This window comes from Ovis aries, chromosome 8, assembly GCF_016772045.2.
Source record: "Ovis aries strain OAR_USU_Benz2616 breed Rambouillet chromosome 8, ARS-UI_Ramb_v3.0, whole genome shotgun sequence".
In the NCBI taxonomy this organism is placed as follows: Eukaryota; Metazoa; Chordata; class Mammalia; order Artiodactyla; family Bovidae; genus Ovis; species Ovis aries.
This window is the reverse complement of record NC_056061.1, coordinates 69,195,631-69,213,958: the sequence shown is the minus strand read 5'-3', so window position 1 is coordinate 69,213,958 and position 18,328 is coordinate 69,195,631. Positions and strand designations below refer to the sequence as shown.

The following is an 18,328-nucleotide window of genomic DNA, read 5'->3' as shown; positions in this document are numbered from 1 at the left end:
AACGTGGGAAACTGAAAGAAGATAGGTGTTTGGTATCCAAAAGCTGAGGAAGGCAGGAGCCCATGAGCAGCACGCTGGGGGTTTCTGTTTTGTTTAACTATAAATGTAAGGTAGCATTTGGCAGGCTAGACTCAGTCTTAGACTGTGCCAAGAACTTTCCTATGGAAAAAAAAGAACTAAATGCAAAAATAAAGATCCAAGCATGAAAGCTCCACGGTGCACACAAGCACTCCACATTTAAGACAGAGCCAGCCGGAAAGAAAAAGGAAAAGTCTAGGATCAATTGGGCCATCATCCCTGGGAGGCATCCTCCCCCAACTCTCAGAACTAAAACTTCAGAAATGAGGCTAGAAAAGTCAGTGCTTGGCCACTGCAGGGAGAGAAACCTGAGGGGTATGGAAAATAGAACCCACGCGTGATGAAGTCAGACTCTGGCATGAAAACAGAGTGTTGTTACTGGTTGTTTTTTTTTTTTTTTTCCAAAATAACTTTCAATTAAATTACCAGCCGACCTGACTACAAAGGATCTCTTCTGATGTGAAATTCTAAAACTGACAGGCATCATGACAAGCCCTCCAGACCAAAGGAAAGATTGCTAACTCAATCTTTAGTTGCAAAAAAAAAAAAAAATTTAAGAGGCTATCAAATTAAATGCCTTAGAAATTATATTAAATAATCAGAATTGATAGAATATCTGCCATCCAAATGCATAGTAGAAAAAAGAAGACAAGGAAAGGAAGAAGAGAAAAAAAAGTACATTCGTGAAGTCTGCTTTCTGCATACCTTTTCAAATTTTGTCAGCAATTCCCGTAAGCTGAAGTTCAGACCAATCATTGTCCAGTAGCCCTTGAAGCCTACATCTTTCCGGCAAACTTCCTTCAGACAACAGCATTTAACTTCTAAAAACCGTATCTTTTCTGGCTATACTTTAAAATCCTTTGTAAAATCCTTTACAAGCCTTGCCCTTGAGCTATGGTCCATGAGCAGCAGCAGCTTGCGTTGGGACATTTTAGCCACTTCACTGAGGCTCCAGGACTTCATGGACTTCGGAGTTCATAAGGAAAAGACCTGTCGGTATGTTCTCTGCTAGCTGCGTTCCACGAGGCTGGCATGGTCTCCTTTTTCTCTGGGAAGCTTAGGAGTCCCTTCTGTTCACCTCACTAATGACCTGCAGCCCACAACTGTTCTCTCCTGGGCCCCAAGCTTAGAGTTTGGTCTCAATTACGCACAGCAAAAAAAAAAGAAGTTATATCCTGGAAACTTGCATGAGAGAAGGCCAAAAAAAGAAAGAAAGAAAAAAAAAAGAATTAAAATAAAGAGCCAAGCATTACCAACTTCCTCCATTCACACTGGTTTCAGGAAGAAAAAGGGAAAAAAAAAAAAAATCCTGGGTAAGGAGCCAGTTTTCAAAAAGCATGACTTATGTGGAGTTCGAACAGCGAGGAGGGCACTCCTGTCTGAAGAAACACCCAAACACGGGACAAGAGGCCACCGGCTTGCACTCTCACAGACACCAGCAGCCTGTGTTGCTATGGTAACCACCAAGCTAGTTTCAATCCATTTCCCTAAGTCAAGCTCTGCCTAAGGGATGCTGTGTCAGTGCAACAGAACTAAGTTATTTAAAAAGTGGTTCTATGCACCCAGAGAAAAGTTTAAGCAGCAGGTCTCATGGTCCCCCTTGCAGCGTGTGCAACAGGGCAGGCAGCCTCATCAGCTTTGGCAGCTCCCCAGGCCAATCTGACAGGAGTGTGGTAATCCACTTCTCTTTCAAGCAGTTGTTTATTATTTTAATCAGCATCCTCCCTTCCACCACCCCTCACACACAGTTTGAAGTGAAGCTCACTCCCACTTCCTGGAGGTCTCCCCGCCCCGATCTGCAGTACCAGAACCTCTCAAATTGTCTCAGTCTGAATAATCACAGGACCCATATTCCAGTTCAGAGCCCACCCATGAAAGCATGAGGGGCTGGGAGCACAGCACCATACAAATCATCAAACAAAATAAGTGTGATCAACTGCATTATTTCTAAATGAGGTTTTAACAGCAAAATGGATGGGAAAGTCTTTTTAAAAGGAAAGTATTTTTTTTTTAAATCTCATTGACTATTTTCATGGGGGGGAAATCTACTTGTTTCTGAAATAAAACTTAAGTGAAATTACTCAAAATGTGAGCAATAACTAGTTGTTTTTAAATGTGCCCTCTATATTGATGTTAAATTATTCCTGACACCGAGAGAAACACTATCTTCTACAAAGTTTTAAGAGTTTAAATGCTTTCAAGGAAAAAGTTGAATCCAAATGATATATTCTTTGCACTGCTATTAAGGACATCATTCCAAGGCAAAAATGTGATTTTGTTTTTGCATTACATAGCTATTTAATATACCAATAAAAATATGAAACATACTTCTTTAATTGTGTGCAGAATTTCATCATAAATATGTAATGCTCTTACAAGTGACACTATCACAAATGGAATGAATTTAATCTTAATATAACTGAGCTTTTTTTTTTTGCATCAGTACTTAGAGCAAAGGAAAATTAACCCTGAAATTAGAATATATCTCCTAAAAAGCTATTTGAATTACTTAAGTAATTTGAATTACTTAAGCTATTTGAATTACTGAAATATCAAAATTATTAGCACTCATTTAACCATATGGAGAAAGAGATTCCAAACAAAAGGAAAAAACAAATGCTACAGGGGAACACTATACAATGTAGTTACTATTTTTTGGATTTGCAAACAATTTTTCTTTCCAAGTCATTCCCAACTTATTCCTATCAGTATTGAAGTAGCATGTGTTTTACATATGCAGATCTATACAAAACTTAACAGGTTTTAATAAATATTTTCATCATTTATTCATAAAAATCAACATGTCCCCAGAGGCAAGCTGGCTTTATGAGATCTCTAGTGGAATGTGTTTTCAAACTGCCCATTTCAGATTTATACACAGACACTACAATTTCAAACACAAGCGTAGTACACCGGTTATCCAGAAATTTAGAAATAAAATTAGTCTGTACAGTGTACATCCAGAAGAAAAAAGCACTGACATCAGCATGAAGACCAATCATCAAAAACGGAGTGAAGAAACTTACACAGAAACTGACCAGGGCAACCCTGATCTCGGAGGGTTCAGGGGCCACACGCTGAGATCTCTCAGCAGCAACAGATAAAACTTTTTACATAAATACACGACAAAAGGAACCACCAGCATGGACACCACCTCCAGCACCACCACCACAAAAAACAAATAAGTAAAGGGGAGAGAAAGAGAGAGAGAGAGGAAAAAAAAAAAAAAAAAAGAACAATCTTTCTCAGCTGGGCAAACGTCCAACTACCACCCAGGGTGCTGGGTGACTGTGATCAGAGACGTGTGCAAACATGAACCGCCCCCACCCCCAACTCCGTTCCATGCATATATCAGAAGAGTGAATGAAATAAAAACTCTCTGTAACAGAGAGGAGGAACACAGTCTCTCCCTAAAGTAGAGCCTTATGTTTAAAGGGGTTTTATACCAAGACAAGAATGGCATGATACAATTAGAGCTCCGAATATCTGGTATCCTTAGGCAAGACTAATTTTTACAAGGGAAAAGAAGCAGCACCCTGTGGGTTAGGGTACCTTCCCTGAAGAAAAGAGCAGAGGGAACTTTATCAGCATGACTGAAGCTGGCACTTTAGTTCTAGAAGAAATAAAGACAGAACAAACCAGTCAATCCTAAAGGAAATTAGTCCTGAATATTCATTGGAAAGACTGATGGCGAAGCTCTAATATTTTGGCCACCTGATGCGAAGAGCTGACTCACTGGAAAAAACCCTGATGCTGGGAAAAATTTGGAGGCAAAAGGAGAAGGGGGATGTAGAGGAAGAGATGGTTAGATAGCATCACCGATTCGATGGACAAGAATTTCAGCAAACTCCAAACTCTGGGAGATGGTGAAGGATGGGGAAGCCTGTTGTGCTGCAATTCATGGGGTCGCAAAGAGTCAGACACAACTTAGTGCCCGAACAACAACAAGGGAAGAGAAGAAGAATTCCCACATGGAATTCAAGAGTGGGGTGTCCAGAAGTCAGAGGCTCTACCCATCACTCACTGCCCTGATGGTCCCTGCAAATGTCATTCTCAGAACTCATTCTCAGAACTAACATCCTCCACTTGGCAGAAAAGGGAATACTTAAACAAAGCTCCCTACTCCTAGTTTCCCTCCCTGGGTTTGGAAGATCCCCTGGAGGAGGGTACAGCAACCCACTCAGAATTCTTGCCTGGAGAGAAACCTGACAAGACAGAGCAGCCTGACAAGCTACAGTCCATAAGATCACAAAGAGTGCGTCATGATGAAGCAACTTAATATGCATGCATGCACGCCCTCAAAAATACCAAAAACTAAGACAGTGATGAACCTAGCTATGATGATATCCTCTTTCAGAGAAAAATGGATCCACATGGAACCATTTAAAAGACAAAAATTTTTTATTCTCACCTAATTTTAACAAGACTGTAACTATATCTTCACTAAAACACTGTAAAATAACTAAAAGTGTTAGTTTTTAATTGAGGCAGAAGTGACATTAACAATTTTATTTTTAAAGGGTTAAAGACAAATTATTTTATGTAAAGTCCAAAGATACTCCATAAATTTCAAATAGCTAAATATTTAGTATATTATTCAAAAGGACTGTGCCCTATGTAACTGAGTGACACATTAGAAGTAAAACCTGTAAAATATGAATGTGAATTGTTTTTATAACTGTGAGCACGTTTTACTATGCGTTTGTGTTTGGCATCTATAAATAAGAATATTTTCTCAGTTTAAACTCTGTACACAAAATAACTTCTTGGTAATATTCCTTACACCTCCATAGTCCTTTCTGTTTTTAACCAAGCACGTATTTGATAAATTATCTTCTGGAATCCTGTAATTATTAAAACAAACAAAAAAACAGGCCCCCAGTGAAAGCAATACATCAGCACAGAAACTTAGTAAACTGGATGGTGAAATCTGAAGCAACTGACATTTTGCCAGTCTAAACTAATGTGCCAGGAAATTGTGCACTAAATCTTCAAGTGGAATAAACATAATTCTACCAATCTGTTTGTAACAGATCAAAAAACACTGACTATTCTAAGATTCTCCAGTTAAATAACTCATGTCTCAAATGTAGACAACATAGTCCCATGAGAAAGTGAAGGTTACAGAACCAGAGAGAAGAACAGGAAAAGTCAATAATGGAATCAATATAATCTAAACCTATATTAGTTAATAAAAATGACATTCCACTGCCAAAATGAAGAGAGCTACATGTACATATGGCTTTGGCAAAAATGTTCAAAGGATAAGCTAATTTAAAAACTTTTTACACTTCAAAACAGCATTTTATTTAGTTTGTTAAAAGATGACTTACTTTTTAGCAATTTCATCAAGGCAAGAAAACATTTTTTAGGGTTCAGTCAAATATAAGCAAAAAGAGAAGTCTAAATGCTTTGCTGAAAAACAATTTATGCCATACCCAAATAATGGATTTTAAAGTACCCTTCCCACTAAACATAAACTTCACATTTATAAACACTGTAAAGACAAAAGTATGTTTCTTATGCAAAACCTAACAGGTTTCTCTTCACATTGATCAAGATAACAAAAAGAAAAGAAAGCCTTCTTGGGAGTTTCTAAAGCAAAGCATATGGAGGTCAATAGGTGATTACAAATAAATCGGTACATCATGGCTTTATTCAAAATGAAGAGCTTCAGGCCTGGGTAGAAAAATTTACTTATTACAAAGCCATTCAGACGTAAGATCCCGATTCTAATGGCTTTGAAAGGACTATACACAATTGTCTTTTCTCATAACCTTTCTAACTTGGGGTTTATGTCAGAAATAAAATAGCTTCTAGACCCTGATCATGATCTGAGATTCCCATTCATTGTCTACTGCCTCTGTAGTTCTCTTAAGGGAAGACTACTCAATACATTACTGCCTTCTAGTTAACAGCAGCCAGCAACCCAGTCTGTCAGCTGGTAGCTATTTAAAATAATATACAGCCCTAAAGGGCAGAAGGTTCACTCTAAAATGGAGGCCTGAGCCCCCTGATGAAAGGCGGAACTCTCCTTTTATCCCAGGAAGTTTAGGCAACATGCTTGTGCACAAAGAGTTATTTTGCACATTCATCCCTTCAATAATGTCATCTATTTTGATAATTATGCAGGTAGCAATTGGGAAATAAACATTATAAATTGTAAAATAAAAGAGTCAATATAAGATTTCCATAACCTACAGGCAGAAGACTCTCCTGACATTTTCAAAGGCACAAAGAGCTTTTTCTTCTTGTGGGAAGCGGATGGGTGCGGTGGGGTCTGAGGAAGAAAAATGCCAGCTGATTTGCTTCTGAGTTAGTCAACCTGGTGCAGGGGTCAGCCTTCAGCAATCTTCTCAATATTTAGTGATTCAGAGAGTACTTTATTAGGTGACTAAAATAATGCCAAGATAAGTTAATGCTTCAAAACCATATCCTTCCTAAAAACTATGCAGCATCAGACAAGAGTGAAACCATCCCAGATGGCTGAACCTCACAATTCCAGATGTGTTCTGATAGCGGAATAAGCAACTAAATTGCAAGGGCTTTGAAGAAGGTCCTTAAAGATTTTTAAAGGGTTTTTCCAACTTTCTGCAGCTCTTCAGATTGAGACATTTAAAGCCAAAATTAAAATACAAATTTTAATAATAAGGATGAATGTGTCAAGATAAATCAAAATCGAAGGTACTGTTTTCACTCCCGAGTAAAACACTGGTACTCTTCCCAGGAGGGCAGTGTTCCTACAATCTCAGTATGGATTTAAGGAACTAGACACTCAGCGAACCATGAAGAAGTTCGGACTAACCTAGTGAGATCAGAGAGGCTTCTTTGTACAATAAAAGAGGTGGGGCTTTTGTGAGGCTTGTAAGCCAATCCATTCAAAGCTGAGTTATTGCTTCAGCTCTGATCCATGCTCCTGCCATCTTCCTGCTTAGCATCTCACCTGCAATTCTCTGCAAAATCATGCCCCAAGCCTACTTTGACCCCCTAAGCATAATTCACCCTCACTAGTCTCAACAATAACTAATCAATACACGTACCACACAAACCTCTTATACCTACAAATATGGCTTCCTACAAAGAGTATAGTCATCCTTTTTTCTCCCTGAGGATATTTAATTTTATTTACTATCTGTATCTTTATCTCCATTCCCTAATCTGTTTACACTAAGCAACAAGTTCTACATTATGTCTTTATTTCCTCCCCAAAAAGTTTCAATAAAGTACTCTATAGACAGTGAACCCAGACAATGCATTATCCAGCTCATAATAAAACTTGATTATGGAATGAGGAATTCCTATGTTTGATAGCATTAAGTTAAGCCATTACATTTCCTGAAGATTATTAAAAGCAGCAGAGTTGACTTTTAAAAATCCGCCTAACTTGGGGCTGGGGATCATTTAGCAAAATTCATCAAACATTAGGATGCATATAAACTTTGAGTCAGAAATTCTATCCCTAGGAATTTAATTTTCAAACATGCGACCAGACGTATGTACAAGGATGCACAGTAAGTCATATGTGACAGACCAAAAAGCTGAAAACAATCTAAATGTCTGTCAGTAGATAACTATGTAAATAAATTACGGTGTACTCCTATAATGGAATGCTGTACAGTTTTGGAAATGACGGAGATGACTGCTATGTGCAGATAAGAAATAATCTCTAATTACATACATGTATATTGGATATATATGTATACACTAAAAAAGCAGAGATAATTGATATAGTTACATAAAGGAACAATATATGAAATGCAGACAATATTTCTGGAAAGAGATAAGACAGATACCTCTAAGAGGGGGCTGGAGATGTGAGTGCCTACAATGAGACACTTTATTTTGTCTTTTATTCTGTGTGAAAATTTTACTACAGAGCCATGTTACTTTTTCTACACAAAATTAATTCAAGAAATAGATGGGAAATTTCCCAGTAAAACGAAATTATCTTTCAAGGTAGATACCTATTTAAAAATGGTAGCCTCCTTAGACGTGAAAGTAAATGCCACTGCAGACAATCATTTTTGTCTCTGCAAGTTTCAGAAACTTTGAGGTGCCAGATGGCCTGACATTCTAGCAAATCAAACCTCAATAGAAACAAGGCTTCCACAGCAGTGGGTTGGTCAATGGTAAACTTTTCTAAAAGAGATGGAGACAAAGCCTTTTTGTTCTCATAAGTTACTCTATAACTAGTAACTCCAGCTTCTTTAAGTAATAACTTTGTGTCTAAATAGGCATTGTACAATTCAAACTATTCTTTTTCTAAGGAAACCAGTACTCCTGTTGTCCTCTAATACTGTGATACTCTACCCTATAAAAAAGGAGAAATGCTTATAAAACCCATTGAAATACACCCCCAAAAAGAGTATCTAGCCTGAGTTGCTCAAGGCCATTGAAGTATGGCTTTACCTTGCAAACTGGGCTACAAGATCTGAACTGGTGGGTTGGCAGAGAGAGTTGAGGACCAGAGTCCACTAATGGCTTAAGAGATGCTGCAAATACAAACAGCGATTTCTTTCATGGATCTAAGTTACAGAAGTGAGAGAGAAAAATCCATGGACTCTGCTTTGTTTGCCATGTCTGGAGTGGGTGTCTTTAACAAAATACTGCAGGAAATGTACAACTGCAGCTTAAGCAACCATGGGACACCGTGACCTGGCAATTTCTTGTTTAAGGCTATATCAAATAGTAGAAGGAGGTCTATAATGTCTGTGTTGTTCCTTGGTCGCTGACTTGTATTCAACTCTTTCGTGACCCCCATGGACTGTAGCCCACCAAGCTCCTCTGTCTGTGGGATTTTCCAGGCAAGAATACTGGAGTGGGTTGCCATTTCATTCTCTGGTTATCTTCCCAACACAGGGATTGAACCTATATCTCCTGCACTGGCAGGAGGATTTTTTTTTTTACCACTGAACCACTAGCTCTACATTAAATATTGTCAAGCGAAGGCTTCAGAGCACTATTTAAATGCAAAATTTGATCTGGCAGGTGTTTTAACTTTAAAATAAAATTATGAGATGATTGAAGTAATAGCGCCTTTGAGAGCACAACACCAAATCTAGTATTTAGGCTTATAAAAGGAATACTGGCATCAAAATTCTAACTTTGGGAGGCTAACCAAGTACCCAAGCAATGTTGCTACTGCACAAAACCTTTTTGGAATATTGTTTCAGAGACCCTTTTATAATTAACCAGAGAGCCAAATAATAAAACTTATCTCATTTTTTAAACATATTGCTACTTTTACCAGTTTTTGATACTATCATATCAGCCCTTCTATGTTTATTTAATGATTCTTCACATCCCAATCCCAAAATATCTAAACTGTAATACAGCATTGTCCAGTAGAACTTTCTGCAATGGTGAAAATATTCTCTATTTTTGATGTACCTAAGAGCAGAATGGCTCTTACATGGCTAATGTGACTGAGGAACTACATTTTGATTTTGTTTAATTTTAGTTAATTTTAATTTAAAGGTAATACTCACATGTGACTGGTGACCTTGCCATACAATTCCAGATGTGATCTCCACACAATATTTTCAAGGACATTTCTCTAACTTTCTGCAATACATACTCCACTGTTTCTCTAGTGACAGGATCTTTTCCTCTCAAATAATAGCCTCCCTTTTTCCTATCTGTCCAAGTTTTACCCAGCCATTAAGTTCCATTTCAGTTTCCACCCTCTACTCAAAGCCCTGTATTACACAGCTTTAACTCAACAATTTTCTTTCCTCATTGGCTATCTCCAGTATGCAGCACTATCACCCTGTACTTTACCTACAGGTATTAAGAGCATGTTTTGTTTAGAGGTTGTTTTGTGAATTTGTTTTAACTTTCCTTTCACCTCATTAGAGATTAGGCTCTTTGAAGAAAAAAGAGGGAGAAAAAGTTCATTGGTGCCTCAAATGCCCTGTAGACTGCTTAACATACAGCCACTGTCCAATAAATAGTTTTTAATTGACAAGAGTAAAACAACCAGAATTTACTACAATGATACGCCCTTAATGTGATTTTAAAATTGAAGAGAAAGCCATGATCTTATTAGACTCTTACATAATTAAAAAGTTACTGAAGTAGTTCATCTCACAACTTTAAACAATTCCAGGGGTTATTATAATTCATCTTTTCATTTCCTGAAAGGATCCCAAGTTACTCTAAAATTTTGCATTTATCTTACTCTTAAATTTCCCCAGAGAAAGAAAGGTGCCAGCCCTTCTGTAAATCACTCAAGCTTAACTTCAAGACAGAAAAAGTTAATCTGACTATATTTTTAAGAGTCATACTTTAAATTTTAAAAGAAAGTGCTGCCCTCTTGTGAAATGAGGTAGAAGATTTGTCATTTTACTGACAGTTGAGTAAATACTTCAGCGGGATTGAAAGTTAAAATTTAACATTGAAACAAAATGGAGTTTCTTTTCAAATTGTGTTTCCCCGGAGGTCTCTTCCTCCTGCTCTTGGTGACTTTTCCAAATAAGGAAGGATGGATCATCATGATAAAGCTGCACTTATACTATAAACTGAAAAACAATGGAGTGACAGGTATAGTTGCACAATAATAAGGATAAAAGACTGCAACTTTTAATTATGTTACTGAGGGGAGAAAGGGAGCAACAGCTAGGGGAGGAACAGATGAGTCCATGACAACACGGCAAATCTGAGGTCAACTCACTGTCTGACACTGGGCAAGAGCTCTTTGAGTCTGAGGGAGGAAAGGAACTCCATCTCGAAAAAAGAAGGAAACTCCGTCTTGCACTTTCAGTGAGCTTTGGACTATGTGCCTGGTAGCCAGGGGGATAACATATCTATAGCCGAACTGGCTTCCCGGATTGATAAACACCGGATTCCATACCAAGATTTCTCAAACACCAGATTCCATATCAAGATTTCCCAAACACCGGATTCCATACCAAGGTTTCCCATCGCCAAAAAGAATGTAATAATCCCCTATGTAGTCAATCACCTTTGTAATCTTTATGGCACCCATTGGTTGGTGTAGGCTACAACGTATAGCCAGCTGACCCTTCTGATTATGAATCATGGCTGTAACCTGACTGTATCTCCCTTTAACACTTTCCAGGCTAGGTTTAAGGAATTTGGGGGTGTAGGCTTGAGCAGTACACAGGTATATAAGGTTTTCACAAAAGTTGGTCAGGGTCTTTGGCTAAGGAAGACTCTGCCGTGGGCCCACCGGTGTAATAAACTGCACGCCACTCTCTGCATTGTCCTTCTGAGTGATTTTCTTTCCTGGAACGCATGGCTATAGCAAATCCACTTAGTCTTCCATATAAGGTGAGTAGCACTCTAATAATGCCCCAATTGCACAGATTTGTGTTGAGATTAAGTGAAACAGCAGAGGTAAAATAAAGTCTAACACTTGTCCAGTATATGTTGTCCTTTATTTATGCATCCATATGTAGTACTAGGTACAAGGTACCAGGTACAGTTACAAGTGACCATTTTAAAAAGCCATGAAAGTATTATTTTGAAGGAGCTCACACTCAAAACTGTTCATGAAAATACATGAAAAATCTTTCCACAATTTCATGAACAACAAATGTGAGCAGATTCACAATTCACAGAAATACCGCTATAAATACTATGGGCTTTAAGGATTTGATTAAATAGATCAGTTTACTAAAAGCACACTAGAGTGACAAATTTGGAGTATTTTGATCTAAGGGTACTAAGAACTAGAATAGGAGAGTAAAATTTATTTAGCATTACCTAATTTAGTATGATCTAATAGTTTCCTCTATTTCCACAGAGTGTGTTCCTTTTAAATATTTCAAGATTCTAAGTTTTTTTTTTTTTAACTTTTTATTGTAGTATAACACAGAGGATGCTTCCTTGAGTGAAATTTCACTTTGTCTCCAACCCTCTTCTCTGGGAGTGGGATGAAAGGATGAGAGGTTAGCAGGACGAAATAGTATATGGCAAAAGTAGACCAACTCATCTTGGCTGTTTTTTCAACACTGGCAATTCACAAACCATTTTTCACTTATCCCCCCACGCTGGGACATACATGTCAATAGCATGCATTTACATATGAATATTAGGAACAGGTGTGCCCATAAAAGAAAGTGTTTAAAACTTGGAACATTCTTTGATTGGATTCTCAGCACACTAAGGGACTTGTCTATTTAAAGTAATCTTCAGGAAATTCTTTTGGAGTGGAGAAGATCTTCTGTCAAAAACCACCTCCTGATATATTTGTTTTAGCAGTTTGAGTTTTTATGCATGAAAGGTTTTTTTTTTTTTTAACTTGGGAAAACATTCCATTTTTTGGTTGGTATTATGATAGAAAATAAAGGAGTGTCTAGATAATGAGGTGAAAAAGTGCCTTATGAAAGAGTGTGGATCTTATATTTAGTAATATAATACATTTTTTGGCACAGCTTCCTTAAAAAAAAAATCCCCTTAAAAAAAAAAAAACCTATAAAAATGCAGGAATGACAATCATGCTGTTCTGTTATTCTAATTAGTTGCCTCTCTGTTCAAATACCAGACACAGAGGAACCTAGGAACATTTTGGTGAGGACGTGAGTCTGAGTGAACTCCGGGAGATGGTGAAGGACAGGGAGGCCTGGCGTGCTGCGATTCATGGGGTCGCAAAGAGTGGGACACGACTGAGCGACTGAACTGAACTGAATTGAGAAAAAGTCTCCAATTAAATGTTAAGAAAAGAACATTAACATGTACATAATTTATAACATTTTAAATTAAATAATGCTTTGATTTTATTGGACTTAGGCAAAAGAAATGTTGACTCATCATACACTTCAGGGAATGCTTCTAACAAATAAATGATGGTTAAGAAGGTGGGAAAATATATGCCTCAGTAACTTTTCAAGCTGAATAAATTACATTACCTTGTAACCACTAATTTCCTTAATCTTGTAGAGGGGATAGAAATTTGACAAAGTGAACTGTTAAGTAAGTACAGTAAAATAGAAGAAGTCGACCTAAGTCTTGTTACCATTTATCTAATCAGGAAACAGAATCTGTTCAATGACCCATATTAAAGATCAACAAGAAAAGGTTTTCAAGTTCAAAGACCAAGAGAAATGTGCCCCCCTAGGGTGTGCTAAATAATGTTCTCCATAAAGGTGTGTTGATTCAATGTGATGGATCACTGAACACCATTTTGACATAAATTTTTTTAAAGAGGTGCTTGCTTTCTCCCTCCTCCGCTCCCTAGCAGTCAAACTATGGGCATCTCCCACTTGCTGCCAGTCAGAACCTTGCTCCCAGCAGCTCAGAACACTCACCAACAAGGCTTTCTACCTCTTTCCCTCCCCTGACTTCTTTTTTTTGTTTCCTTAAGCCCCAACAACTCCTCTATTCAGCACAAATTTCTTAATCACCACCTTTAAGGCTGCTTTTTCTGGTTCATTTTACTCTCTTCAGATTTTTACATATTTCCTCTAACCCTTGATATTTTGTCTCCAGTTATTAACATACCTTACTGACTTGTACTAAATATCTTAGTGTTGCTAAGCTCCACTCTATCATGTGGATCATATTTGTGTCATTTACCTAAATTCTTGTGTTTTCTCTATTTTCAAATTGAACTAGGTGCAAGGTCCAAGTTGGAATACAAAAATTGTCTTTAGAGCCAATAACTTTAAACACATCTTCAAAACAAAGTACTTTATAATTAAACAGTATCTAATAAGTTCTGTAACTTTTTAAACTATAATTCTATTGCATTAGATGAAATTATGCAGAATAATAGGACAGACAAAATGATTCTTTTTAACTTATTTAACTTATATGCAGAGTACATCATGTAAAATGCTTGCTGGATGAAGCACAAGCTGGAATCAAGATTGCCAGGAGAAATAACAACCTCAGTTATGCAGATGATACCACCCTCATGGCAGAAAGCAAAGAAGAATTAAACTTAAAACTCAACATTCAAAAAACTAAGATCATGGCATCCGGTCTCATCACTTCATGGCAAATGGATGGGGAAACAATGCAAACAGTGACAGACTATTTTCTTGGGCTCCAAAATTACTGTGGATGGTGACTGCAGCCATGAAACTGAAAGATGCTTACCCCTCGGAAGAAACACTATGACAAACCTAGACAATGTATTAAAAAGCAGAGACATCACTTTGCCGACAAAGGTTCATATAGTCAAAGCTGTGGTTTTTCCAGTAGTCATGTACGGATGTGAGAGCTGGACCACAGAGAAGGTTGAGTGCTGAAAAATCAATGTTTTTTAACTGTGGTGTTGGAGAAGACTCTTGAGAGTCCCTTGGATGGCAGGGAGATCAAACCAGTCAATTCGAAAGGAAATCAACCCTGAATATTCATTGGAAGGACTGTGCTGAAGCTGAAGCTCCAACACTTTGGCCACTTGATGAGAAGATCCAACTCCCTGGAAAAGACCCTGATGCTGCGAAAGACTGAAGGCAGGAGGAGAAAGGGGTGACAGAGGATGAGATGGTTGGATGGCATTACCAACTCAATGGACATGAATTTGAGCAAACTCAGGGAGGTAGTGAAGGACAAGGAAGCCTGGAGTGCTGCAGTCCATGGGGTTGCAAGACTGAACAAGAAAGAAAAAAATTAAATAAGAATAAGAATTCAATTTCATAACTGGTATGGATATACTTCCAAGACCAGAGAATCTATGCCAACTAGACTTGAATTCATTAGCAGTATTTATTAAAAATGAGATAAAGCTGGTTTCTCTGATAAACTAAGAATTATGAAGTGATAGCTATTTTTAAAAAAAACACTATGGAAAAATAAAACCAAAAAACTGCTGGGGGGAAAAATATACATTAGGCCTCTAAAAAATAAATGTATGATCAAACATATAACTAAACATGTACCTAGCTATCATAATTTCCTCTTTATTATAAAGCTCTTAGACTTATTATTAGGTTATTAACAGTTTATAAAACTAAATAATAGCACATGTGTTATGAATTTTATTCTTTTAATTCTTAATCACTTGGATGAGAGGTCATTATACCCCAAATATTCTGATACTTTATACCAGAAGCTTAATTCAGTTTAGAAAATGATTGTACCTTGTATGCAAATCTATATTTTGGATATCTGGATCAAACATGACATAAACATCAGCCATTTGAACTAGTCAGAGAGACTTTTCCAATACTAATTTTCAAGTTCATTTAAAACAGCATAAGAGGATAATGAAAGTTGTATGGACCCACATAAAGGCCATCCCAGTAGCCCAGCTTGGGTCACAAATCAGAATCTAAGTCAGCCTGCAATTCTGGGAAACACCTCTTGTCCAGGAAACAGCATCATCCACCAGTCGTAATCAACCACAGCTGGCTTATCTTACCCTAGAAAGCAGGACCTCTCAGCCTTATAAGAAACTCCAACTTCTTAGCCAGCCATGTCCTTGTTTCCACACTGCCTCTTCTAAACGCAATAAAACTCACTCTTGGAGGATTTCCCTGGTGGCCCAGTTGCCCCTTGCAATGCAGGTGATACAGATGCCATTCCTGATCTGGAAAAGAGCAAATAAGTCCCTGTGCTACAACTAGAGAATCCTAACACCTCAGCGAAAGATCCAGAATAATGCAGTGAAGATACCACATACTACAATGAAGACCCAATGCAGCCAAATAAATTTATACTGGGGAAAAAAAAAAAAAAACACACACACCTCACTCTTGCCCCAGATCTCTTGGGAAGAGTACCCTACTGCTTGTGAGGCACTGCACCTACCTTGTCTGACTTGAATAAAGGACATTAAACATCAAATGGTATTATCTCTGTCCTTTGACAAAGATGACGATTAGGATTTTTCCTTAATAAAACTGAGTTTCGTACACGTTTCTATAGGGTTTTGCTTTCCTACATGATACTGATTCACTTCCGCAATTAAGGAAACATGATTTTATTCACATATATATCCCTCTTTTGCAAAAGTAAAAGTAACCTTATAATCGTATGTGACATATTAAAGAGAACAATATCCTACTGGTTTTTCTCTTTTCAGGAAGATGATGAAAATAATAACCTAATCACAAATATGGCAAGCCATGTAAAAAGTGTTAATGGTTCTGTTCTGTCCAACTCTTTGCAATCCCAAGGACTGTAGCCCTCCAGGCTCCTCAGTCTTTGGAATTCTGCAGGCAAGAATGGAGTGGGTAGCCATTCCCTTCTCCAGGGGATCTTCCGAACCTGGGCCTCCTGCTTTGCAGGCGGATTCTTTACCATCTGAGCCACCAGGGAAGTCCCATGGTGAGCCATAGACACTAAGAACTCAACTGTACATTCAAAACATCATTTTGAAAAGTGAACACGTGTATGTATATAGAAGTATACAGCAGTACAATTTCTGACCCAGTCTCAGTGTTGCTTCGGCATAATTGACATAAATCTTTAATAAAGCCCAATTATTTAGAAAAAACAGAAATTTGCATATTTCCATTGAAACCATCCAATCCAACCTGCTCTTCATTGGACAAAGCTAAACTCATTTTCTTGTTTTTCCTGCATGCAATACTTGCACCTGAACCTAGACCTTGAGTATATTTGTAGTTCCCTTAAAATATATTATTATCTAGTTCTTTCTGATAAACCCAAATTTAAACTTCTACCTTTAAAGTCCCCTCCCCACTTCTTCCATGAAACTCTAATTCTAAAATGATGACCACTCATTTAAAAATTTTTTTTAATTGAAGGATAATTGCTTTAAAGAATTTTGTTGTTTTCTGTCAAACATCAATAAGCATCAACCATAGGTATACATATGTCCCCTCCCTTTTGAACCTCCCTCCCATCTCCTTCCCCATCCCACCCTTCTAGATTGTCACAGAGCCCCTGTTTGAGTTCTCTGGGTCATACAGCAAATTCCCACTGGCTATCTACCTTACATATGGTAATGTAAGTTTCCATGTTACTCTCTCCATACTTATCCTCTCCCTCCTTGCCTGCTTCCATGTCTATTTCTTCACTGCTACCCTGCAAATAAATTCATCAGTGCCATCTTTCTAGATTCCATATATATGCATCATATATATACAATACTTATCTTTCTCTTTCTGACGCACTTCACTGTATATAATAAGCTCTAGGATCATCCACCTCATTAGACTTCATCATTTTCTAGACTTTATCACTTTCTGAGAGAGACAAGAATCTTTTTTTTTTTTTTTTCCCTTGGTATATTTATTTGGCTGTGCTGGGTCTTAGTTGCAAAACACAGGATCTTTAATCACGGCATGTGGGATCAACTTCCCTGACCAGGGATCCAACCCAGGCCCCCTGTGTTGCAAGCCCACCTGCATTGAAAGCATGGAATCTTAGCCATTAGACCACCAGGGAAGTCCTGAGACAAGAGTCTTTGATGACAGTACCTTTAATTTTTGCCTTATACTTTACCCCATGCATCAACAAATTTTCTAGGGCAATGTACTTCAACTTTCACTAAAGCTGTATGATTATTTTGGATGAAAGAGCAACTGATAAAGAGTGCTTTGGGTTCTGAGAGACTCCATGGGAAAATCAAAAGTTTATCTATGTAAATTCAGAAGGAGAAAACAGTATTAAACTAGGCTCAGGGTTAAAATCTTCTTGATTATAGGACATCTATTTAAGAAACATGGGATTCCTGGATGGCTCAATGGTAAAGAATCCAACTGTCAATGCAGGAGACGTAGGCTTGATCCCTGGGTTGGGAACATTCCATGGAGGAGGAGGAAATGGCAACCCACTCCAGTACTCTTGCCTGGGAAATCCCATAGACAGAGGAGCCTGGATGGCTACAGTCCATGTGGATTCAGAGTCAGGCAAAACTAAGCAACTAAGGACACATGCACATACCTAAGAAGCACATCCATAACATACCACACAGTAATAAATATAATTTATGCAGGGAAGTCAATATAATAAAATCTTAACTTATTTATTCCCTGAATTCTCAGGTGACCACCCTTTACACTCAGAATAAAACAACTACCCTATTAGAGAAAGAGCTCCTCCTTCATGGGTTGGTGATGTTGTGTCAGTGTCTTTAAAAATTTCCCAAAATAAAGCATTTCCAGTTTATAAAGCCAAGAAAATGGGAAGTTATAGAGCTCCTTGAGATGGTGGAGGAAGTTGGTAGACTTGTGACATTTTATCTCTAAAATGACCTTCTGTCACTGCTTCATAAAGCAGCTGGAATTGAGCTTTAAGCATTGCAACTTGCTTGAGAGGGAGAAAAACAAGCACAGGATACAAAAATTTAAAAGCATCCCTCCTGAATCCT

General features: G+C 37.8%; 1 protein-coding gene across 29 annotated transcripts in view; it reads right to left on the bottom strand.

The window, feature by feature from the left end:
• The window catches only part of UTRN (utrophin), a 555,518-nt gene that overhangs the window by 181,208 nt on the left and 355,982 nt on the right, over positions 1–18,328 (bottom strand). For 4 of the 29 annotated variants that reach the window (XM_060419793.1, XM_042253583.2, XM_060419794.1 and 1 more), the window contains exon 1: positions 784–18,328. This exon is cut by the window's right edge and continues 51,239 nt beyond it. The exons of the other annotated variants lie outside the window; for them this stretch is intronic. In XM_060419793.1, the coding sequence (XP_060275776.1) occupies positions 784–834 (51 nt within the window). In that variant the 5' untranslated portion in view covers positions 835–18,328. The remainder of the gene's footprint in view (positions 1–783) is intronic. 29 annotated transcript variants of the gene reach the window in all.